The sequence below is a fragment of the Phyllosticta citriasiana genome, assembly GCF_038021145.1.
Source record: "Phyllosticta citriasiana strain CBS 120426 chromosome Unknown IWZ02scaffold_14, whole genome shotgun sequence".
NCBI classification, from domain to species: Eukaryota; Fungi; Ascomycota; class Dothideomycetes; order Botryosphaeriales; family Phyllostictaceae; genus Phyllosticta; species Phyllosticta citriasiana.
In genome coordinates, this window is record NW_027117291.1 from 53,965 (window position 1) to 76,638 (window position 22,674).

The window sequence follows — 22,674 nt, forward strand, 5'->3', positions numbered from 1 at the left end:
GAGAGATATCATAGGCCGTGTAAAAAACCAGAAGGGTACGTGTGCCACCACCATCGATTGCAAGAAGCTCGCCGAACCAGAAGGCAACGATAAGGGTATAGGGAAAAGGGACGTAAGGAAATTCTCAATCTACCTTCTCGTTTCTGCCAAATCGGCTTCGTCCCTTGGCGAACAAGCCCTTGGCCTCCTTCATGCCCTTTCCACCAAGGACACCGGCGGCGCCCTTGAGCAAGTCTTTGCCCTTGGCCTGCATCCTCTCCCGGTTCGCGCCAGAGCCTGACGCGCTTGAGCCTGCTGCGCCGCTGGCCCCAGGGTGAGCTCCAGTCGTTGCAGACTCGGAAGTGGCGGTCCCGCTGGTTTTGCGGAGGCCGGTGGCAATGTGTGAGAGCGAGGCTCCGTGTTTATGACCGCGGACGCTGCCCGAGTTGGCCGACATGGGTTTGGGTGGGTTCCTCGGCAAATCCGCCAACTCAGCGTGCTCGGGCTTTTTCTCCAGTGTCATTGCGACCCAGGCTCTGAGGCCCGTGTCCATGCTGGCAAAAGACTCGCGCGTCTGGTTGAATTTGGAGATGCGCTCGTGGGACGACTTGAGGGCAAGAATCTCGCGGAACAGTGGAATGCGCGACTGCTCGCCACCTCCGGACGATGCCAGTGTTTGGGATACCGAAATCGAACGTTCACCCAAGGTTCCGGCGGGATCGACGGCAGTGGACTGTGCACGCCACGCGTCGGCGTCAAGTGGTTGATTGGGAGCTGCAGGGGCCGCGAGCTCCACCGGCTCAGGTGATGGGGACGATTCTGGCTCGGGGTTCACCAGCTGAAGACCTTCGGAAGACCGACCCGCGTCGCCGGACAAGTCGTCGATCGACTTTGCGGCGAGGTTCTCTCGGCTGCCCAACAGCTTCGACGGCGTTTGATGGGCGGGCGTGCTGTTTCCAGCACTCGATTGCTCCCAGCTAAAGCGCTTGGTCAAGAGGCTGGGTCTGCCAGGGTCGTCTCTCTCTGGCGAGGAGAAGGGAGAGGGCTCGACGGGCCGGATGGTTGCGTCGTGAACGGAAAGACCAGTCTGCAGGGACTGAACATCATCTTCACCGCCACTGGTCCAGTTTTTCTCGAGTTCCTGGGAGAGACTCGAGCCCGCACGATTAAATGGTTCCACATTCAAGTTTCCAAGGCTTGGGTTGCTCAATCGCTTCATAATCTCCTGTTCCAACGCCTCGCTTTCCACGTCTTTGATCGTCTTGCTGCGGGGAAGAGGAGTCCTGGCTTCGGGCTGAGTAGATGGGCTTCGGGACGACCTGAGGGGAAGAGGCGCATCGATGGGCGAATCACCCAAATGATCATCCTTTGATTGTAAAGTCATTTCAGTTTCAGCGGTGGTAGACGTGTTGGTCCTGTCAACATGCAGCGGGCGCAGCCAAACATCGCCAACCGCCCGTGCCTGTCGATGATCCTCAGCCTTGGTCAAGTCTTCGGAAGACGATTCAGCCGAGCGCTCGCCTGGTGAAAGGGCAGACCTGATGGATTCGCCAAGTGCAGCACCCGTCGCAGCAAGCGCACCGGTCGGATTCTTGATTGGATCAACGGGCTCCTTGTAGTCTAGCTGCTGTTTCGCAGTGGTAGGCGCAATGTCAAAACTTTCCGCTGTTGTTTTCCTCGACATTTGCACTTGCGGCTCGGGCTTTTCCTTTTCGGGCGAGCTCTGGCCTGGGGTTGTGTGGTAAGACTCCCAGGTTCCTGGAATTTTGGGCCTGAAACTGATTTCCCGTTCGGCCTGTGGCCGCTCAGCAGTAGCGCTCTTCGTTGGTGATGAGGGTCGGGGGGATTTTTGTCCAGAGTCGTGGCTTTTTTGCGACGAGATGGACTGAGTCGAGTTACGCCTGGAGTCGGCGATCTGTTCGTTGAGTTTGCCGGCAAGATCGCGCACCCGGCCCTTGGTCGGAGATTCCGACCGCGAGATGGGTGACGAGCGCTCCGGCGACTCGGGACCTGAGCTCCGATGCGAGTCTAGAAAGGACGCTTGCGCCTGGAGCTCTTCCAGGCCAGAGTTGGATTTGCTGCTCTTTGAGGGCGGCGACGCGAGATCGACCTCTCGCGCACCATAGTTGGCAGACATTTCGGCCGCCGATGCAGCTGCAACAGGCATGGCTGGCTCAATGGCTGGCGACCTGGCAGGACTGTGGTTTGAGCTAGGTCGGCCCGTTGGGGTGCTAGCGCCAGGCAAGGTGCCGCCAGATGGGTTCCTGGAATGCGAAGTCGATGGCTTTTGCGATGAATCAAAGGGTTGGATGGTGCCAGATGCAGAGCGCGGGCTGGGGCTGGGCTCTTCTGCAATTGCAGGGGTCGACGTGTCTGTCCTCAAACTTGGCAGCCCACTACCCGGCACCCCACTCATGATTGGACTGATCCCAGCAGTGCTATCCGTGTTGCTCCTCGAGACGTTACATCCAGATGTGGAGAGAGAATTCGACTTGGAAATGGGCGTGGGAGGCACCGAATTGTCGTCCTTTCTCTCAAAAGCAGCCCGCACGGCAGAGCGGAATCCAGAAGAAGTCTGGTGCTCCAGCCCAGTTTGCGGCGGGCTCACTCCAGATTCACCTCCAGACTTGCCCAATCCCTGTGTGGAATCCCAAAACTCGTCCCGTAAAGTGGATCCCGAGTGGAGAGGTGGCAGGGACGGACTTGAGACCCCACCAACAGAACCGCCCGCGGGGTGTCCCGGTGGCTTGGTGACCTCGAAGCCTGGCAAATGCTCGTGCTGTGGCTTCGTTTCGCCTTTTGATTCTTCGCCCGCTTGTCCTCCCGCTTCCACCGCGCGCTTGTATATGTCGGCAGGGCGAACAAAGGGTAGCGGCTTGTTTGGGTTGCTCGGTGCGCGCTGACGTTCGGCGATGGGGGTCGAGTCCTGGGAGACGGCTGAAGGCATGGCGGTATCGGGAGCGAGGCTGTTGGTCCTTGGGCGATGGCCAAGAGGAGTGTCGGGTGCGCTGGTGGGAGCAGTAGCGGTGCGCATCTGCAAGGGAGGGGGAAGCGCCGAGTGTTCAAAGTCTCGACGCGTATGAGGGTCCTGGAAGGCCGATGAGTCGCTCTTCAAAGAGGTTGCGCCCCAGCTCAATATAGAGCCACGACTTTGAGCCGATGCAGGCTCTCTAAGGCTGCAAGGGGCGCCTTGGTGGGGAGATGCTGGGGCCTTGTTTGGGCTTACACTTGATTCCGGTTTTTTCCCAGCGCCGCTACCTCCTTGTACCGAAGTATTAATCGGTGGCAGCGCATCCATTGGACCCATTGAAGATGAAAAGGCCCGCTTGTCATCGCCGAATTCGAACGAATTTCGGCGCTCCGTTCCAGGCTGCGGGTCCGTGAAGCTACGAGAAGCTTTCTCGATGCTCTGTCCTCTTTGTCTCAGGCCAGTCGGGACCTGAGGAGCCTTTGAGGCATGCTCAGACACACCGTATTCGTCGTCCTCGTCATAGTCGCCCCAGTCGTCTCCGTCGTAGCTGTAGGGCTTGGCCTCGACCCATTTCTTGGTCTTGTTCCGGTTTATGTTGGTCTTGAAGGAGGGCGGTTGTCCCGACGGAAACGGATTCACGGGCCGCTGGTCTCTGAGCGCACATCAGTATGGTGTTTGGAAAAGCATTTGTCTGCGGATTATACTGACAGCGGCGACGTGACGCGCTCTGGGGGAAATCGATAGGGGCCCGACATGGCAGATTGACGGCCAGCGAACTCGAAGTCGTGGTGGGAGAAGAGGAGAAGTCTCAGAGGCAAAGATCGGGGCAAGACATTGGTCTTCGCGCGAGCGATGCGGTTGGAGGGTTGGAGGGCGAACGAGGGGGAACCCTGGTGACGCTCGCGAGGAATGCGGCACGACCGGGGGACGAGTCAGGGAAGAAGACGCTCTTCAGGCCGTAGAGGAGCGGGACGGGGCGAGGATATGGAGAGGCGTCTGTCGGTGTCTCTGTTGTGCGCAGATATCTTGGGCAGATGGAGCCGAGGCGGTGCAGTGGGTGAATCTGATATTGACAGCGGGCCGTGAGACTAGACGGGGATGAGGCCGGCACAGCGAAACGCTCGGTCCGACAGGCCTGCAGTCGAAGAGGTCGCGGAGAACAGACGGTGAGGGGGGGAGAGATAAGGGAGAAGAGGGGGGAGAGAAGGAGAGGTAGAGGGCAGGGTGGACGCAAGCCCAAGGGGCGGTGATGATGGAGTGAGAGGGAGGAAGACGGCGAAGGCGCAGGCGCAGGCGTAGGCGTAGGCGGGGCTGGACTGGATCAAATCATGGCGCAGGGAGCTGACGCAGCCCGTCAACCACATGCACTCCACCCATCATCCAATACGTATCCTTTTTGTCTCCCTCTCTCTTTCTATCTCTCTCCCCCGACATCACAGTCTTTCAACCTTTTCCATTGCCTACCGACGCCTCCGCGCCACACCTCACGCCCACACCTGACTCGTCAACCCAACATCTGTCGTCCGCCTCTCCCTTGCTCTCGCCCTTGGCCGCCTTGCCTTTGCACGCCCTCCTCCCATCATCTCCGTCTCTGTCCTCACAACCGCCATCCACTGCCACCTATCTCTCGTCTCCGACTCCAGCGACTGGCCCTCTCCGCCGTCCGCCTCCTCCGCCTCCCTCCGCTCCTGTCCGTCTCTGCCGCTGTCCGCCTGCCATGGCCGCAGCCTCGATCCAAGACCGGACCCCCGAATTCCGCTCCATCCTGCAACAGGCCCAACGCCGCGTCGCAACCTCAAAAGCCAGTCAACAGCGCCAATCGCTCCTCTCCGCCTCTCAGAAAACTGCCGCAAATGGCTCCGCCACGTCCCCACAAAAGCAACGCTCCGAGTTCGCGCGCAAAGCCGCGGAGATTGGCCGCGGAATTTCTGGCGCCATGGCCAAACTCGAGCGCCTGGCCCAACTAGCCCGCCGCAAGACGCTGTTTGACGACCGACCCGTCGAGATTGCCGAGTTGACCTACGTCATCAAACAAGACCTCGCCCAGCTCAACAACAGCATCAAGCAGCTACAGTCCCTGTCGGTGTCGCAACACCCTGCGGCAAAGAACTCGTCGGCGGACCAAGAGGGCGAACACAACAAGAATGTGCTGCTTCTGCTGCAGGGCCGCGTCGCCGATGTCGGTCTGTCTTTCAAGGAGGTCCTCGAACTGCGCACCAAGAACATCCAGGCATCCAAGTCTCGCACAGAGAACTTTGTCTCCTCCGTCTCACACCAGGCCCAACAGACCACGCTTGATCCTGGCCGCACCGATTCTCCTCTCTACCAGACTCCTTCCCGTGGGCGCAGCCCGAAGCCCGGTATCCAGAACACGAATGCAGCTCAACAAGACCTGCTCTCGCTCGAGCCCAACGGTTCCGGCTCGTCGGCGCTCATGGGTGGTGGTAGAGGCGGTCAGGCCTCGGACCAGCAACTGTTGCTGATGGAGGAAGCCCAGCCCACAAACACGTACATCAACCAGCGTGGTGAGGCAATCGAGGCTATTGAGCGCACCATTTCCGAGCTCGGAGGCATATTCGGGCAGCTTGCGCAGATGGTCTCGGAGCAGAGCGAAATGATTCAACGCATTGACGCCAATACCGAGGACGTGGTGGACAATGTTCAGGGCGCTCAACGCGAACTGATGAAGTACTGGAATCGCGTCAGCGGCAATCGGTGGTTGGTTGCCAAAATGTTTGGCGTCCTCATGATTTGTGAGTCTACCCTCCCCGTCCAATATGGTATTCACTAACACATTTCCCAGTCTTCCTCCTCTGGGTTTTGATTGCCGGTTGAAAACGTAGCCTTCCATCCCCACTAGACACCATTCGCTTCTTGCACACAAGGTTCCCCAGCGACACCATCGCATCACAATTGGCGTTTTCAAAGTTTGGGGGCAGCATTGCTCACATTTTCTGGACACTGTAATGCTGTCATTTCTGCACGCATACGACGTGCACCGGCGTCCGTAGCCGAAGCGTGAGTAGAAGAGACGGATTGGAAGATGCACTCTCACATAACACTTACGCCTTACCCTGGCTCATAGCCTCCCTCCCTCGTCACCACTTACCTGCTCTTTCACCGCACTTAATCATGGGTCGTTGCGTCCCTGTCCTTGTCCCTGTCCCTGTTTCAATCAGGCTTGCACTGCAAAGCAAAAAGACTGTTCTTGTACAAGTAGGGAAAGTCGGCGGGATTCTGCGCCATACATACAGCACTGGCTACTTTCACTGCCATAGTACTGTAGTACTTCATCATCGATAGACGAACGTCCTTTAATGCGCATCCTGTTGTCGCGCTGGTCGTCGACTGCTTTATCATCGCGATTCAATCTTCTTGTCCTATCCTCTCTTCACACGCAACCAATCCAACATCTGGGCCCCACATTTGCCTATCTCTCTCTTGATGCTGTCATGCGAAAAGAAGTATAGCGCGCAGGAAATGGCGCGCCGCCCGTCAGCGCGTCCATGACGTCTGCACCACCCAGGCTTGCTTCAGCCACACCGACCATCGGAACGCCAGCCAGCCAGCCAGCCAGCCAGCCAGCCATACCCAGCGCGGTCCGGGCTGGGCTGGCTGGCTGCTTAACTGCGCTTCCGGACAGCAGCTTTGGAAGTTACTTACCTTACCTACCTTACTGCATCTACCGTGCCCCTGATCCAAGGATTCGAGATGTGTAGGTTGAGGGATGGAACTGTGATGTGAGATGGAGGGAGCGGCGTTTACCATGTTTCAGTGTCTATTCTGCTTCTGGTTTTGGGTGTGGAGCGCCCGGTTTGTGTGGGTAGGCGGTGAAAGGGCAGGATGGTAGGTGATTGATGAGAATGGTGAGCTCGTCGCCTTTGGAACAACCGAAGGTTGAGGCGCGATGGAGGAGAGAAAGGCTGAATGAAGTAGACACTGTACTCAACGACCGACATCAAATGGCCCGCACATTTGCCTGCTCAAGTTACAAAGAATCTCCGGAATCCCATCCTGCTTGCCACCAAGATGCGTCCGAAGACCTACAGTACAATATATGGCCGAGCGATTGACTTCACTTTCCTCTGCACCAGTGCCTTTACCCGTCGACCAGCTCGACCCAAAAGAGGAACGTGCCAGCGCTTCACGCGGCTGCCATCCCTCCCTCCCGTCCCCTCATCCTTACAGCACGTACGCATCTATTCACCTTACCTACCTTACTGCCTTGCTGCCCTACCACCACCGTACTGCCTACTGACACGACGTGCGTTTCTGCTTCCCGCTTTGCTTCCCGCTTGCTCTGTGCGAGACGGGCGGGTTATGGACTGAGGGATGCGGGTGAGTTGGATGCTGTAGTGCGTGCGCTTTTTGTTGGATTGAGAATCCAGTTGGCGGGTTGTTCGAAATGTGATGCCAATATCTAGCCATTGAAGCATACACAGGTAGGTACCTAGCGGAACAGACGGGCGATGCCAACGCCATGCCGGACGATGCACTTGCATCATGCGAAGACATGATTCTCGTCCATCGCGCATACACAGCAGTTTTCGGCGTCGCCGTTGCGGTCTGCATGCAGACTGCCGAAGAAGGAGGGCGGGTAGTTAGGGAACTGCCTTGCCGTCGAGATTCCATTTGTCAAACGATGAGCTGTCTGCCTGTCTCTGCGAGAGGGAGGCCGAGGCAGACGCACATGTTGTCTGCTGAGGACGGACGCATGTGCTTTGTACTGTGCGTACCTACTGTACCTCTACCAACCTTTGGTGCCTTGTCCTCGCTGCTGCTGCTGCTGCTGCTGCAACCCATAGAACTTCCAACATAGCACAACAAACCCACCTCTCAACCTCCTCTCCGCTCCCCACCTCTCCATCGCTCACTCGCAAACCCTTGTCGCCAGCTATTCTGGCTCAGCCTGCGCATGCGTCCACAAGCCAACTCTATCTATTTTGGGTTCGGCGGATGGGCCCCGCCCGCCCGTCCGTCCGCCCGCAGGCAGGCTGGTTGATGCGGTGTGGCTCAGCTAACTTACCTTGAACTACCTAAAGTAAGCTATAGGGTGGAGAAGCTGGATCCCGTGCTGCGAAGTTGAGGGGCTTTCGATGTTGCTTGTTTTTAGTTCGAGGGTGTGGCTGTTTTGGTGAGCTTCCGTTGCTGATTTTGCTTGTGCAAGGAGCGGATGAGGTGCTAGAAGCAGTAGGTGACTCGATTTCTTTCGTGCATGAGAGAGGTCGTTTTCTTTTGATGTGTTTTTTCATTTTTGGCGAGAAATTTCGTGGCTTCGATGTCTGCAGTAGTCCCACACATGTCCAGAGATATTTCTTTGTCAGATTACGAGCTATCCTTTCAAAGTACTCGCAATGCTCATTCCGGGACATGATGAAATCTTGCATGATGCACAACCGAACGATCCAAACGTTCAAATGCCGAACCACAACCATGAAAATCACGACCACACCCTCCATTCGACGTGGGGGTCTACAGCTTCGCTGCCGCTTTCCCTTCCGTCTTCACCTCCTTTTCCGCCCACTCCCTCAACACCCTCTTCAAAATCTTTCCACTCGGATTCTTCGGAATCTCATTGACAAACACGATGCCGCCCTCCAGCCACTTGTACTTGGCCAACTTCTCCGCAACAAAGCTCATCACATCCTCAGCTGACAGCTTAGCGGCGGTAGCGTCGTTGGGCCGCCGAACGATGTAGGCGCGGGGGAGCTCGGTGGCGTTTTCGGTTGCGCCATTGGAGGAAGACGAGGAAGTGTTTGACGAGTTGAGCGACGACGACTTGATGCCGATGACACCGGCGTCGACGATGGACGGATGGCTCAGGAGGACGGCTTCCAGCTCTGGCGGCGCGACTTGGAAACCACGCACTTTGATGAGTTCCTGATAAACAAGTCAGCATTGGATGCGAATATAAGTAAGGGAATGAGTCAGTTTAGAGGAGCAGTACTCGCCTTTTTCCGATCAACAATGTACCAGTACCCGTTCTCACGCTTGCAAAACGCAATATCGCCCGTATGAAAGTATCCCTCTTCGTCCCAGCTCTCCTTGCCCACGCCCCCCAGGTACCCACGAATCACCGTCGGACCGCGGACGCATAGCTCGCCGCGGACGTCGTAGTCGGTGATGTCGTTTCCCGCGTCATCAACGAGCTTCATGTCCAGACTCGGACACGGAATGCCCACGCTGCCCGTGTCGTCCATGGTCGGATACGGCACCAGCGTCGCGATGCACGTCGTCTCAGTCATACCCCAAATCTGCGTGATGGGCGCGTCGGGCGGGAGCAGGCGCTGCAGGCGCTCCTGCGCGTGGCGGTCCAGCGGCGCGGCGCCGCAGCCGGCTGAGCGCACGTGTTTGAGTGGGTATTTGGAGGTTAGGTGCGGCGAGTTGATGAGCACGATGGCGATGGGCGGCACGATGCCCATTTCGGTGATCTTGTACTCGGACATGTACCGCAGATACGGTTCTAGCTCGAAGCGCCGCATGATGTAGCATGGTCGTCCGTTGCGCAGAGGAGAGAAGTGCACGCCGGGCGCAACGGCGACGTGGAAGCAAGGCATGGGGATGAGGTAAGAGCGCTGGGTGGACGCTTAGTTTGGAACTGTTTGGTAGAGTTGGGCGAACTCACTGGGAAGGGCTTTGGTTTCCAATCATTGACCATGCGGTACTGGGCAATCAAGTTGTAGTGCGAAATGACGGCGGCCTTGTCAATTACCAGTCAGCTACATTGAAACCAGGGATATTCATCACTCTCACCTTTGGCAGCCCCGTCGTCCCGCTCGAAAACAAGCGCGCGGCATCCGTGTTCTTCGCCGTCTCCAAATCGTCGAAGCGCTCCCAATCCGACTTTCCGTGGTCCAGCAGCGTGCGCCACGACTTCATGCCCGGCGGGACATCCTGGCCAGGCTTCTCAAAAACCAAGACGTTTGAATTGGGGATACCGCTCTCCTCGGCGGTAGTCAAGACATTTTTGACCAGTTCGGGCTCAACGATGAAGAACTTGACTTCAGCGGCGTTAATCGCGTGTTTGATTTCGTAAGGCGTATAGGACGGATTCGTGCCACAGAAGATGCCGCCAAATGCTACGACTCCGTTGACAATGATTGGGTAGTCCACCTATATCGTGGATATTAGTGCAAGTGTTTCAGGGTCTCCCAACGGCTGCATCTTACGTCATTGAAGGAGTGCAAGCACACAACGTCGCCTTTCTTCAGCCCCGCAGCCTTAAAGCCCGCGCACAGCTTTTCTATCACCTCGCGTGCTTGCCGTGCTGTGTAAGAACGTGACTTGTTCGCGGCATCGATGTAAATAGGGTCGTCGTGGTTGTACTCTGGATCGTCAAAGTACCAAGACAGAAGATCCTTGGTGGGTACATCAATGTGTTCTTTGGCGAGGAAAGGCATTGCGGCGCCTAAAAAATCAAAGTAAATGACCTTTGAGATGAAATTTGGAGCGTTCTCTTGGTGGAGACGAAGAAGAGACTGAAATACACAGATAGGTGGTGGCCGGCGGGCGTGCAGCCGTCTCTATCTCCGCCAACCCTCGGCTGCGAATCCACCCCCGCATTATGTTCGACGATGTCATCTGCGGAAATAATCCCTGTCGCGCGTGTCTACAATGCTTAGATTTTGTAAGCCTCTTCTTCCCTGTGATGACTTGCTTGGTAGGAAAAGCACCGAGGGGTGCCACTCTCCAGGCGACACAGGCATGCCACTGCAAGCGGAAGATTCGGAAATAAATGGCAGGTTTATCATGCCGAATCTTCTCGTGCCTAATGCGAACAACATCACTAATTTGTGGACTTGTCCTGAGAGTCTTTGGTGTAGAGTTCTCTGGTTGAGACAGAGGATTGTCAAGGATTGCTGACGTCAGGTGGAAATTCAAAGAAAAAAGCCAAAAGCCAACCATTTTTTTTTTTTTTTTGGCCGAGGTTCAACATTGAGGCTGAAAAGAACGAGCGAGATAGTTCGCGCAGCAACCTAAGAGATAATTGGAAGCTCGACGTAGCTGTCATACTTTCCGCCGGTGTGCACGATATGCTTACCGACATTTTCGTCGTTTGGTTCCTTCAATCTGAGCATCTCGACCTCTGGCAATCCCAAATCGTGTCCAGCTACTCGGACCATGAGTCCTTCTCCCTCGGCAAACACCATGCCAATAGGCCAGACGGCAATCTCCAGAGGAACAATGGTGCCCGGTGCAACCGGCTCTCTTTTTTTGTGAGCGTAATACGGGCGACCGTCAACGTAGCTCTTGGTGCAAGAATGAGATGCCCGCAGCTTGCCTTGCGGTCCGAGGTGTTTCGCAACGTTGACGTCTGGCACTTGGTCGTCGGGGACCGGGCATGGATAATTGACGGACACCAGTGGCTCACCTGTTTTGGATATTTTGCGGAGCTGCACCGACACGTCCATGTCGTCTTTTTCGGCGCAGGACATCCAAAGTTTGACGACGGGATATCCAGAGAGTTCGGTGTAGCTATTGAAGAACATTCGAAAGTCCTATGAAAGATGAGCAAGGACATTCAAATATCTTGTCGAAATTCGCTTACCAAACAGTCATCCAGACTGTGCGACTCGTAAGACGCAGAGGACTCTTGCGATGGAAGATCAACCTTCCCCGTCTTGTCGGAAGTGTCAAAATGGTACTTCACGGTCTTCGTGTGGGCAAGAGGATACTGTTGTTCAGGTCGCTCGATGATCGAATCAACCACGCCGCCATTGAATCCCAACAATGTGAGCCGCAGTGGAGGAGTATCCTTCTCCCAGCCGTTTTCAATTCCTTTGCAGTAAAAGTCGAAGAATCGCTGCAAATCGTCACTCGCCTCTGGTCGATAGAAGTCGTACCCTGCAGATATCAGCAGTATTCACCTTAGCCACGGTATTCACTTACACTCTTGGGTGTTGTGTACACGCAACCATTTCTTTTTCGTTGGTGCTTTCTCAAAAATCTCAAAGGAGCCACGAGAGTGTAGGCTGGTCCTGACGAAACTTCAGCTTGCTTTTGAGTTAATTATAGACTCTACGTACGAGTACGAGGCCGTCTGATACATGGGCAGTTTTGTATTTTGCATCCTCGAGATGTCGACCACACTGCTTTTCCAGTAGCCGTCGAAGAAAGGGCGATGTAGAATAGCCCCGGGCTGATTTTCAACGCTGTTTGTCCCTGAGTAGACCAGTCAGCATTGATTTTTTAAGAGCGTGGGCGCAAGCCTCCCACCAGCAAATGTTGAGAGGATCATTTTGGTCATTCCCGTGTTCGGGATTCCTCCACGAGCCACGGGATCTCGGTAAGAATCGGTAAAAGATTCCCAGGGAGCTACGGCTTTCAGAGCCGGATGATTGAGTCTGGAGATGAAATTGACCTGAGCTATCGCGAGCCATGAGTTCCCGCTGCTTGATGATTAGCAGCTGTCGAACGTGGGATCAGTGCAAGCCTTACGCCATGGCGACACCAGAGCACCAGGATTGCTGAGACAGCCAATCAATGAGGTCATAAATGTCTTCTGCTTCCTAAGGCGAGCTCAGGACCAAACCCCATGTGCTATGTCGTTTGAATTACCTGTTGGCCAAAGAACATGATTTCGCCGTCGGAGGCTCCAGCACCACGAGCATCCGCATTGACAATGGCGTAGCCACGCTCTGTCCATTCTGCAGGGCACGGTGCCTAGAAGCGATGAGAATGGCGGGATTTGCGAAGAGGTCAACGTGTTACCTCGAAGCTCTCGTAACCCGAAGTTCTGTCCAACGGCAAGCCGCAGCGGAATGGTCCCATCATTTCATAGTTTTGAACACCTGAGACAGTGAGAAAATTTCATCAATGACGACAAGTATGCTGACCTCCACCCGTCTTTCCGTACGGACTCCAAGCAATGATGGCGGGCACCTTATTGTCTTTGCCAGTCCCTGCTGGACGAAAGACATCGACATACAGTTTAACATCATCGCGGAGCTTGATAGCGACGTCCCTCTCGAAGATTGTTTCAACTCCAAACAGGCGGCGGCCGGGCTTCCTGACGTGACCCTTTGGAAGGACTGTCTCTGATGGGTTGAAGCCCTCATATGCATAGACCGGATGATGTTCTGGTGGCGGCACTTTGACAAATTCAATGTCTGGAAAAGATTTGTGGAGTTTTTCCATGTTGTTTGTAGTTTGTGCAGCAGTCTGAGTCCTCTCGCACTCCAATGGTTGAGAAGTGCACTCCACAGTCTTAAGTACGGTCATGATGAAGTGGTCCCGAGCAGTGTCGCTGCCGAAACGCCTGCCGAAAGAGGAGCAAAAGGCGCTACGACGAACATGAAGCCAATTCGACGAGGCGCTCCGGGTAGAGACGGCAAACACGAGGATGAAACGCAGCGGCGAGATGTCAAAAGCGTGATGTATTTTGTGCATCAGTGATGCCAACGGCAACGATTGTGGCTGTTGGACAGAGTGGAGACGTCCGCTAAACCCGACGGAGACGGAGACGGAGACGGAGACGGAGGGCGAAACCGGAACGGCCGTCCCAATCACGTGATCTCCACCCAACGTCGGGGCTCGGACTTTTTTCGACGAGGTGGCCATATCCGACTCCGCAAGACTCAACACCACGCTTCAGCTCGACATGCGTTGCATCGTCGTCCAAGAACTTGGCGCCTAAGTCCCACCTGGATGATCGGTACTTTAGTCCGTGGGACACCCGGCTTGTTTCCACTCTTGCCAATTTCAAGGATTGTGGCAATTCACTTTGCGAGAGAAAACTTGAATGCCCGATCAAAAATCCATCACTCCGCCGGTCTTGGTACGTACAGAAACTTCTCGGGGCGATGCAGCTCGCATCCGCCCACATGCCTCCCGAGGTTTCTCCTGAGCATCATGATGTTGGCGGGCCGAATTACCAGGACAGCCTTGCCGTTGAGCTCACTTGTCAGCCATTTACCTCGAATCCTAACCTTGATTGTTCAAGCGCGAGAGACAGCCCTGCAAACTGCTGGTCACTGCCGAAAATCTGCCCGTCGGCCACACCGAAGGTGCTCGTGGAGACATTCGTTTCGTTATGAGACGGAGGAACAAAATCTCCCTCGGCCTGGCCTGCTTTGCATGTGATGTGCTCGGCGAATTGTTTCGATATAAGCTGTGGCTTACTCGAGGCTTGCAACTGCATTCAAAAGGTCGGCGCATCCGTGTAACTTCCACTCCACATCAGTCTCGCCGTCACCTCCTTAGCCAAGTAGACAGAACGACGTACGGGGACTTGGCTGGAAATTAAGCTGAAGTCTGATTTCTGGTCGTCCTTCACAACGTGTCCGTTGTTAATAGACTTGCTTCGAAGATTGCGGTCTTTGTTTTCACCATGAACGTCACAACATCAAGCAGTGTGCATCAAAATATGGACAGCCCGGTACCGTTTGCAAACTGTCGCCCTGGTCCGGCGCCGTTTTCGGGTGTCTCTTCTACATCTCGACTCAATCTATTGAACTAGATCACCACGCTTGGCTTCTCATCGCCACGTACAACGGCCTTGTCTTAACAGTCACCGTTTTTCTGTCGAAGTTCAGTAAGCTTGGACTTCTCGCTGCTGCTTTTCGCGCTGTTCTGTTCTCCTGGGCAATCCTTTTTAGTCTTTTTTCGTGCATCATTGTCCAAGTTCTGTGGCTTTCCCCGCTCAAAAAGTATCCCGGCCCGTTCCTTGCTAGATTGACCAAGTTCTACACCACCTACTTGCAACTGAAGAGTGGCAACTAGCTTTACAAAGACATCAAGCGGCTGCACAAAGAATATGGAGACATCGTTCGGACTGGTGAGACTCTACACAGCCGCCGGCGTTCGGCTCCAAAGTCTGACGATGCGCACAGGACCCCGTGAGCTGTCCATCCTGAACCCTTCTGCCATCCCGCTCATCTACGGGGCAAAATCAAAATGTACAAAGTCAACATTCTACTCCCAGTACAAAGTCTATGCGGAAGAAGATCACAATGTGTTCGCTCTCCGAAATCAACAACAGTATTCTTGGAGGCGACGGAAGATGGACCATGGGCTTAGCGTCAAAGCCCTCAACAGCTACGAGCCACGCCTAAGTGCCAAAGTGGACCTCCTCCTCGACCAGCTTTCTGCGCGGCAAGGGCAGCCCATCAACACCACAGAATGGATGTCTTTCTTTTCGTTTGATGCAATGGGCGACGTGCCCTACGGACGGGACTTCAAAATGCTGGCCAAAGGACACGGCACGATCGAATCGAGAGACGGCAAGGAGGCCAAAATCTCGCACATGCATGCGGCCATGAAGATGGTCGGCGTGCTGAGCTCGGTGCCGTGGATGATCCGCATGTTCGCGCAGACAGAAATGGCGGGTGACTACAGCGTCTTGATGAATTGGTGCAAGGACACGATGCGGGAGAAGCAGGCTGCATTGCGCCCAGACCAGATACCGACGGACATTGCGTCGCATCTCATCATGGCGCGCGAGACGAGCGAGCCCGCCCAGCGGCAGACGCAGACGAGCCTCGACGAGGACTCGATGCTGCTCATCGTCGCTGGCTCTGACACCACATCCGGCGCCCTCGGCAACACCATGTATTACCTTACGAAGCATCCACGCGTCTACCACAAATTGCAGGCTCTCGTAGACGAAGCTTTCCCCAACGGCGACACCGACTGGACCTACGACGAGGCCCGCAAAATCTCTTACATTGACCAAATTTGCAACGAGTCGATGCGGATGAAAACTCCCGCCCCACAAGGGCTCATGCGCGAGGTGCCCGCCGGCGGACTGCAGATAGAAGACGAACACATCCCCGCCGGAACTATTGTCAGCGTGCCGACGTGGACGCTTGACCACGACCCGCGGGTCTGGAAAGACCCGGACTCGTATCAGCCCGAGCGCTTCGAGGGTGTCGATGTCAATTCGGAGAGTGTGCCTTTTATGCCCTTCCTCAGAGGTACGTTGATGACGCATACTCACTCGCACACTCCCCCATCTCGCGTAAAAACTCGTCGGATTCATGGCTGATCTTTTGATGGTGCCACAGGTGTCTACGCTTGTCCCGGCAAGAACCTCGCATACATGGAAATGCGCAGCGTGCTCAGCCGTCTGGCACTACGCTTCGACCTGGCCTTCGCTCCCGGCGAGACGGGCGTCGCGTTTGACGAAGGTCCCATGGACACTTTTACCTTGATGCTACCGCCGCTGCATCTGGTTTTGACCGAGAGGAAGAAGGGCAACTGAGTGACATGAAGTTGCGGTTGTCTTTCAAGACGACAGGTTGGATGTTCGATATTTTTTGCTGCTGGCGTTGCAGCACGGCGTTTTGTGGCTACAGTTATGAGCGCAGAACGCAAAGGAAGAAGACCGCTCGCTGCCTTCTTGGTCTTTCATGAAACATCCGTACCCCAGAAACTCTTGCGAGCTTCATAGTCCACCTTCTCTCTCTCTTTCCTCATTCGTTTACATACACTGACTCAGAGATAGGAATGGATCAAACTCAATGCTGCCATGGTTTGCACGATGACTCGAAATGTTCGTCAGCTCCGGTTCAAGCTGACGTGGGAGTAGCATTATACAGACAGGCATTTTGCGGCTTACAGCAGCGTATGATATTCTACCCATGTATGTGCTGCTGCTTTCTCTTGCTGCCCTCGTGACACATTTGTAATTACTGACATTGCTGCAGCGGGATAACGAACAATTGGGCTCTCAGTGACAGACTGCACTCTTCCTTCCGACTTCATCCAATCACAAATGATGCGGCTGTTCCGTTGTGTGTTTAAGTCACAGGTGTCTACCTTTCTACCTACATGCCTACAACCGTCTACCTCCACATTTCTAATCATCCAGAACCCCATACATACCACTCCACGGCATTCAGCCTACACACATGCAAATAACGTTGCCAACATGGGCCAACTTCCCGCTCACTCGCCTGTCCGATCTTTACTTCGTGCCGCCACAACTTCGGCGTCTTGACAGAAGAGAGAAAATTAGACATCTCTTTGTAGTAGAACTTTGCCGGTCTTTGAGTTGCCAGGATACTAAGGGTGGGAATGGGAAAGAAAATGGCACTGTAGAGCTTCAATAGCAGACACGTAGGAAGCAGACAGAATGACGATTAGGTGAGGGGAAGGGAGAGAAAATGCACAACCCATTCAGTTACTCATTCGCGCGTTTTTTATGGCGCTGCACTGGATAGGGGATGCATGAACACAGAGAGATGGAGGAACTCCATCCAAATGCGCACCAGTCTATCCTGCATCTCGTCTTGATTCCTCTCCTTTGTGGTGATCATCGATGTACTGTTTCTCGTTCCTAATCCTTCGTTCCTCCCCTTCCTTTCCTTCCCTCCTCCTCCTCCTCTTCCTCTACCATTACCATATTCACCGGCTCCTACTGGGTCCGTCTTCCACCCCTCTATTATTACGTCTTTCCATCCGGTTATCAGTGCATCGGCTCGGTCGTCGACGTCGCCTAACATTTTCCTGTCGACCATGAACTATGTGCGCTACGGCCAGTAAATAAGAGAACGAACTTCGGATTTTGGTTTGGCGAGGTAAAAGCCGAGAATGTAGCATCTCCCCCTTCTCCTTCCCATTCAGCCTCTCCGTTTAGCGTTTCCCTCTTTTGTCATTCGCGCTTATTGCTGCTGCTTCTTGTTGCCTCCAAGTAAATTCACCCAATCGCGTTGGCCTTCTTGTCCCCCTTTCTCATCCAGACCGATTGGACGTGCCCTCTGCGGCTCACATGCTCGCGCTGTTCTGAGCGTCGCTTGGACTTACCGGTTTGGTTGTTGTGATGCCGTAACATTTTTCTCGATGCTGAGAATTAATGTTTCTGTTTTTGCTTGGTTATTTGCTTTGATTGGTCGTTACCCCCGCTGGAAGATGCGGGTGGAGAGGAGAGGAGAGGACCAGAGGGAAGAGAGAAGAGAAGAGCAGCGACGATGATTCTACCAGCTCTTCGCAGAGTAGCGCAGCGCTTTCGTGTCTTCTCTTGCCAGAATTTCCGTTACACCATCCCCTGCACGAAGGCCTTGCACGAAGGTTCAAAAGTTTCGGCGCGCCAAGTCTGCAGGTACGCGTGGAGGTTCACTTAGTGATCGGGACGGTCTGTTGAGCCCGTGGGTTGAATATGTAGCTTTGTAGCGTTCCAGTTGCAGCGCCATTCCTGCAAACCGATTTCTTCCCGCTTCTCTTTTTCCGTCTCGTGAACGGCCTTGCGGCAACGCAGCTCTGTTCGTTTGGCTTTTTGTCCGCCAACCGCTGCGAGCACGTTGAACCGTTCAGACACCGCAAGCGCGCCGCCCAGTCCCGTCGCTCTTGACATAAATGGCGGCCGACTGTTCAATTATCGACTGCGCCGGCCTTCGTCTGTCGCTCGGCAGTCCAATCCAGTTCAGGGATCAGGAACAGGAACATTAAAACGGTCTTGCTTGGCGCCGATGTGCTGGCAAAATGGCGACGCCAAGCAGACAGGCATCCTTGCTCGTCAGCCCAAGGCCCAACCGCCAACGAATCCAGGATGCCAAAGAATTTCCAGAAACCATGCCCGTACGGTAGTGGAATTTGGTTCAGCCCAGCTCTTTACGGGCCTGTCCCTCGGACCAACACGTCGCCGTCGGCGTCTCGTCCCCGAGTCCCGATGCCGAGGACTGCCCCGGTCTCACTGTGCCCTTGTGTCTGGAGTGCATCGTAGGGATGCTGCCATACTTGGGCCTGGGTATTGTGCGCCGAAAGCGGTCCAAATACAATCGTCAATGGGGTAGTTGCGTCCCATCCCCACGCTTCTATGAGCTGCGAGCGCGCTTCTTGGGCTGGCCATCCGTGAAGTCGGTGCACGCGCGAAAGAATATCGTGCAGAGCCCGCTGGTGTGGCGTGTAGGTGAAGCGGTCACCGCCTGGAAGTGGATGGGTCAGCGTGGCTGCGTAATCATGGGAAAATGAATGAAAATGGGAGAATCAGAACAGTCGAAGAAAGAGAAGGGAAGGTGAGGGGATAGATGGGAAGGAGGAACATGCGAAAAGCGCAGGAACTGGGGAAAGTGAAATGGCGAGAAAGATGGAGGGAGAGTAGGACAAATAGAGGGATGGTTGGAAAGAAAAGCAAGAGAAGGAAACATGAAGAGAGACAGGGGAAAAAGTCGGGCGAAACAGTGAAAGAGATGGAGTTGAACCTACACATGGAAATTGCTACCAACGCAATAATATTGGCCGATCCATGGTCGAGATGGCTGTTAGCGATGCTGCAGAGAGTGCGCACGTCGCGGCGTAGCTTTTTATGAACGGCAGCGACGCTGGCTTTCCGGCTCGGACCTTATTTTGGAATCGACGGGTCGTGGACAAGTAAGACGAGGCGCGACAAGATGTTGTAGTCATAACCGAGAACTGTTTATGTGTCAGCCATGACACGAGAGAACGAGGATTCCGTACTCGGGTGCGGTGCGAGTTGCACTTTTCAAGATTCAAAAAGGACAAAAAACGGCGAGCTGGAGCTTCAAAAAGGAGTTCTCGTGTCCGACAAAATTTACCTTGCCAATTGCCCATCACAGAGATCTCTGTAAACATTACCTCTGATGGCTGCTCTGCTTTATCCGATACTGGAACGCGTCCGAAGAATGGATCAAAAGACCCTGGCCCTTCTCGATTCCATGCAGCATTGTCTTCAATCAGACGACCCCATCGCTCACGTCCTCTTGCTTTGAAACCCTCACCTGCACGGCCGGCTCCACCTCCACCTTCCCCACCCCCAAATGCAAAGGCCAGAGCATCCCCACAGTGGGCTATGGCACGCTGGACCCATACCCACTCGGGGGCCTCGCACCAGTCGTGGGCGTCATCAAAGCTACATATACGCGCCGACAACGTGACAGGGCGGTGCGTTTGTCATGACATGTAAATCTCCTGGCAGAAGGCGATCCAGTAGGCGGGCAGGCAAAGTCAGCGCGGAACAGGTGGGACGGGTTTCTTGTTGGCACCCAACTGCTCCTGCGCCGCGCGGATTAAGGCCGCTATCCCAGTCAGATGGCCGTGCGAGTCGGAAACGACAATGCCGACTGCAGCGGGGTCAAGATCAGCTGGAGAATGAAATTGGATGAGTGGGGCTAACTTGCCAGCCATCTCCTCAAGCATACGCAAGAGAATGGTCGCTGTCAGGAGGGCGTCATCTAGGGCGGCATCCTCATTGCTGAGAACGGGGATGAGTTGGTCTAGACATGCCGAGTAATACTGATCAGCAACTAGCGGATCGTAGTCCTGCGTATAGGCCAAATGCTGCGGGGAGAGGGCAAAGAAGGCATTGGCCAACGTGCTGCTGTTGCGAGAGCGTTGTGGAACGTCGAATCTGAAGTACGTACAAGGCGAGGTGAATTCAAGCTGCAGTCTGGGGTCAGAGGGCCCGTCAGCCGCGTCTGGGGAAACACATATTGTCGGAATCTGCATTCCCCTTGTGGGGAGGGACTGACCCACGAAGCACGATGACTGGGAGGCGGTTTGAAGTGGATCTCTGGGAAGGAGGATCCGACAGCAGCGCTGTTTGGGTCTCCATCATTGAACTAGTCCTGGATCAGGTCTTCGGTTTCGTTTACGAAGTCGACTGTAGAGGAAATTGCCAGTTAGCAGCGACCCACGAGCGTCGGGATGATGACGTACTCTGCGGAGGAATTGGAAGCCATCTTTGGTCCTTGAGGGGTTGGGAGGGCGCATTGAAATGCCGCCAACGACGACGTGGCTCTCGGACGCGTTGCTAGCCAGACTGTTTACAGCGAGAACAGCGTGGGCGTATTTCATCACCTGCGGGTAGCCGTCAGTCGGAGAGGACAGTAGCAGTTGGCGGCCAATGGGGCATGCACACTTGTGGTGACGAGTCCGGCAACTGATGCTGAATTTCGGATCAGTTGCTGCGGCCAAAAGAAGCAGTCTGTGTACCGGGCAACCCACCAAGACATGTTCAATTGCTGAGTTCCTTCGTGGGGAGTAACATTGGGGCGGGAGATTTGGCCTATGGACGGTCGGACATTTCCAAGAAAGACGACGATGATGGATTTGGGCCTGGGAAGTGTTGCTGATTTAATCTCTTCAGGGTAGCCCCACCCGCACTAAGTGTGGAGAGAGATCGCCGCCCAGAGAGACAATCATGCGCTGCCCGTACGCCGCATCTGTTTCGTTGGTCCGCTACGTAGCGGGACCCTTTTGCGGGGTGAGCCAAGCCCGCGGCGGACCTTTTGCCTCGAATGGTTTTCATGCGGCAACCCATCCGGACTACTTAAAGAGCCGTGATGCAACCGGATTGAGCCAAGGATTAACATAAAAATCGACCAGAGTGTTATCATGGAGCAGCAAATGTCCGTCTTCCATCTTCACGACTCGACAACAATACCTCACGCTACATCGCCCGACGTCGAATCGAGCTGGCCTGGCGCCCCTGGCGCCGAACTCTTTGTCAATGACGGCCCCCTTGGAGCTTCAGAACTTGCCCCTTGAAAAAGTCATATCCATCAGAACCCATTGAAGAGCTTCGGAAAAGGTACAACGAGGAAGGCTATATTTGATGAAAGGACTCATCCCTCGGGAGGACGTCTTGAAAGCTCGCGAAAGCTACTTTAAGGGGCTCGCACCCAGCGGTGTCCTCAAGCCCGGGAACCGAACCCGTCGAAGGCATCTTTGATGACGCCAAAGACCCTCTCAACAATCCGGGCATTGGAGCAGAAGCCGTTGGCGGCAACGATCGTCCAGGCGGCGAATCGGCCGCGGTCTTTGTCGATCTGGCGTTGAAGCAGCACACTGAGCCGTGGTATTGCGAGGAGTTTGCCAAACACCCGGCGCTGTATGAATTTGTCAGCAAGTTGACGGGTTGGGGCAGCGACACTGTCGCTCAAGCGGACACTGCTCAGAACTAACACGCCGGTAAAAAAAGGCCATTGGCGTGCACTACGATCAAATCTTTCTCCGTTACAGCGAGCCGACTTCTGTGACGGCGTGGGTTCCCATGGGTGATGTCAGCCTCCAGGGTGGTGGATTGATTTACATGGAAGATGGTGAGCTGTAGCGATCCCCGCAGGCTGGTCTCTCCTGATTTTATAGGCCACAATGTTGGACAACAAATCGAAAACGAATTCACCGAGAAGGTTAAGGCAAACGGCCTGACCGAGGAAGAGGCCAAGTACGCCTTCAACAGGAACATGATGTCGGCCAGATTTCTGGCCGAAGGTCCCGCTGGCTTTGGTCGTGAGCACGGCGCAAAATGGCTGCTGAACGACTTCAAGGCTGGCGACGCTGTGCTGCACCACCCACATTTTGTACGTCTGATTGTGGTATTGATAGTTCGTTTTGCTGACCATGCATTAGATTCACGCCTCGACCATCAAACACGACCCGCAAAACCGAATTCGTGTCGGAACTGACCTGCGCTTCGTCAACTGGGCTCGTCCCTACGATACGGTACGTGACCACCAGATGCGTTCGAGAGGCTCAAGTGACTGTCCAATTCAACGACGGTGTTTAATTGATGAGCGTGACGACTTTTGCTTTTGTTTTGACTCGAAACATTGCTTGGAGACTTTCAGGGTAGATCACGACTGTTTGCAGGTTGCATGATGCGATTTCATGAAGCGGACAGACTTGGAGGCGAGGTGCCTAGCGAACGGCTAAAGAAAGTGCGTGGATCGCGGACGTCGGCAAGTTGCATGGAGCCATTTCGACAATTCTGGAAAGTGAGTCCTGTGGCTGCCAGAATGCACGCGGTACGGTTCAAGGTGACCGGG

At 54.8% G+C, this 22,674-nt stretch overlaps 8 protein-coding genes across 8 annotated transcripts; 4 read left to right on the forward strand and 4 right to left on the reverse strand.

Annotated features, from left to right (window-relative positions):
• Nucleotides 1-124: 124 nt before the first annotated feature.
• Nucleotides 125-3,705, reverse strand: IWZ02DRAFT_493553 (uncharacterized protein; the record flags this gene model as incomplete). Its single annotated transcript, XM_066769942.1, has 2 exons — nt 125-3,602; nt 3,659-3,705. 2 exons carry the CDS (start codon nt 3,703-3,705, stop codon nt 125-127), a joined length of 3,525 nt encoding a protein of 1,174 aa, XP_066619196.1.
• A 962-nt stretch (nt 3,706-4,667) lies between these two features.
• Nucleotides 4,668-5,785, forward strand: IWZ02DRAFT_384137 (putative ER-golgi SNARE complex subunit; the record flags this gene model as incomplete). The annotated part of the gene is made up of 2 exons (XM_066765314.1): nt 4,668-5,703; nt 5,754-5,785. The coding sequence occupies 2 exons, from the start codon at nt 4,668-4,670 to the stop codon at nt 5,783-5,785; spliced, it is 1,068 nt and encodes a 355-aa protein (XP_066619197.1).
• A 2,401-nt stretch (nt 5,786-8,186) lies between these two features.
• Nucleotides 8,187-10,441, reverse strand: IWZ02DRAFT_75768 (uncharacterized protein). Its single transcript, XM_066771185.1, has 5 exons — nt 10,120-10,441; nt 9,704-10,063; nt 9,576-9,650; nt 8,902-9,525; nt 8,187-8,830 (listed from the first exon to the last, which is right to left on the reverse strand). The coding sequence occupies exons 1-5, from the start codon at nt 10,348-10,350 to the stop codon at nt 8,423-8,425; spliced, it is 1,698 nt and encodes a 565-aa protein (XP_066619198.1). The 5' UTR covers nt 10,351-10,441; the 3' UTR covers nt 8,187-8,422.
• Nucleotides 10,442-10,454: 13 nt separating this feature from the next.
• IWZ02DRAFT_460694 (Alpha/Beta hydrolase protein) lies at nt 10,455-13,363 on the reverse strand. Its single transcript, XM_066768171.1, has 9 exons — nt 12,787-13,363; nt 12,662-12,741; nt 12,509-12,613; nt 12,389-12,459; nt 12,167-12,339; nt 11,977-12,112; nt 11,840-11,928; nt 11,499-11,794; nt 10,455-11,448 (listed from the first exon to the last, which is right to left on the reverse strand). The coding sequence occupies exons 1-9, from the start codon at nt 13,337-13,339 to the stop codon at nt 10,927-10,929; spliced, it is 2,025 nt and encodes a 674-aa protein (XP_066619199.1). The 5' UTR covers nt 13,340-13,363; the 3' UTR covers nt 10,455-10,926.
• Nucleotides 13,364-13,925: 562 nt separating this feature from the next.
• On the forward strand, nt 13,926-14,258 carry IWZ02DRAFT_460696 (uncharacterized protein). Its single transcript, XM_066768172.1, has one exon. The coding sequence runs from the start codon at nt 13,983-13,985 to the stop codon at nt 14,193-14,195; it is 213 nt and encodes a 70-aa protein (XP_066619200.1). The 5' UTR covers nt 13,926-13,982; the 3' UTR covers nt 14,196-14,258.
• Nucleotides 14,259-14,279: 21 nt separating this feature from the next.
• IWZ02DRAFT_477124 (cytochrome P450) lies at nt 14,280-16,417 on the forward strand (the record flags this gene model as incomplete). Its single annotated transcript, XM_066769043.1, has 5 exons — nt 14,280-14,303; nt 14,324-14,660; nt 14,682-14,726; nt 14,782-15,864; nt 15,955-16,417. The coding sequence occupies 5 exons, from the start codon at nt 14,280-14,282 to the stop codon at nt 16,149-16,151; spliced, it is 1,686 nt and encodes a 561-aa protein (XP_066619201.1). The 3' UTR covers nt 16,152-16,417.
• Nucleotides 16,418-19,852: 3,435 nt separating this feature from the next.
• On the reverse strand, nt 19,853-20,953 carry IWZ02DRAFT_484599 (uncharacterized protein; the record flags this gene model as incomplete). Its single annotated transcript, XM_066769194.1, has 4 exons — nt 20,852-20,953; nt 20,766-20,792; nt 20,564-20,704; nt 19,853-20,443 (listed from the first exon to the last, which is right to left on the reverse strand). Exons 3-4 carry the CDS (start codon nt 20,699-20,701, stop codon nt 19,853-19,855), a joined length of 729 nt encoding a protein of 242 aa, XP_066619202.1. The 5' UTR covers nt 20,702-20,704; nt 20,766-20,792; nt 20,852-20,953.
• Nucleotides 20,954-21,241: 288 nt separating this feature from the next.
• IWZ02DRAFT_493559 (uncharacterized protein) lies at nt 21,242-22,507 on the forward strand (the record flags this gene model as incomplete). The annotated part of the gene is made up of 6 exons (XM_066769943.1): nt 21,242-21,352; nt 21,499-21,747; nt 21,828-21,948; nt 21,995-22,209; nt 22,259-22,351; nt 22,499-22,507. 6 exons carry the CDS (start codon nt 21,242-21,244, stop codon nt 22,505-22,507), a joined length of 798 nt encoding a protein of 265 aa, XP_066619203.1.
• Between the last annotated feature and the right edge of the window lie 167 nt (nt 22,508-22,674).

Excerpts from the sequence above, each read along its gene's own strand:
- IWZ02DRAFT_75768 (XM_066771185.1), bottom strand. The coding sequence starts at position 10,350 with ATGCCTTTCCTCGCCAAAGAACACATTGATGTACCCACCAAGGATCTT. Across the intron at positions 10,064-10,119 it reads GCTTGCACTCCTTCAATGAC|GTGGACTACCCAATCATTGT; the intron begins GTAAGATGCAGC and ends TCCACGATATAG. Across the intron at positions 9,526-9,575 it reads GGAAACCAAAGCCCTTCCCA|CGCTCTTACCTCATCCCCAT; the intron begins GTGAGTTCGCCC and ends GCGTCCACCCAG.
- IWZ02DRAFT_460696 (XM_066768172.1), top strand. The coding sequence starts at position 13,983 with ATGAGACGGAGGAACAAAATCTCCCTCGGCCTGGCCTGCTTTGCATGT.
- IWZ02DRAFT_460694 (XM_066768171.1), bottom strand. The coding sequence starts at position 13,339 with ATGCACAAAATACATCACGCTTTTGACATCTCGCCGCTGCGTTTCATC. Across the intron at positions 12,742-12,786 it reads GTACGGAAAGACGGGTGGAG|GTGTTCAAAACTATGAAATG; the intron begins GTCAGCATACTT and ends TCACTGTCTCAG. Across the intron at positions 12,460-12,508 it reads TCATGTTCTTTGGCCAACAG|GAAGCAGAAGACATTTATGA; the intron begins GTAATTCAAACG and ends AGCTCGCCTTAG.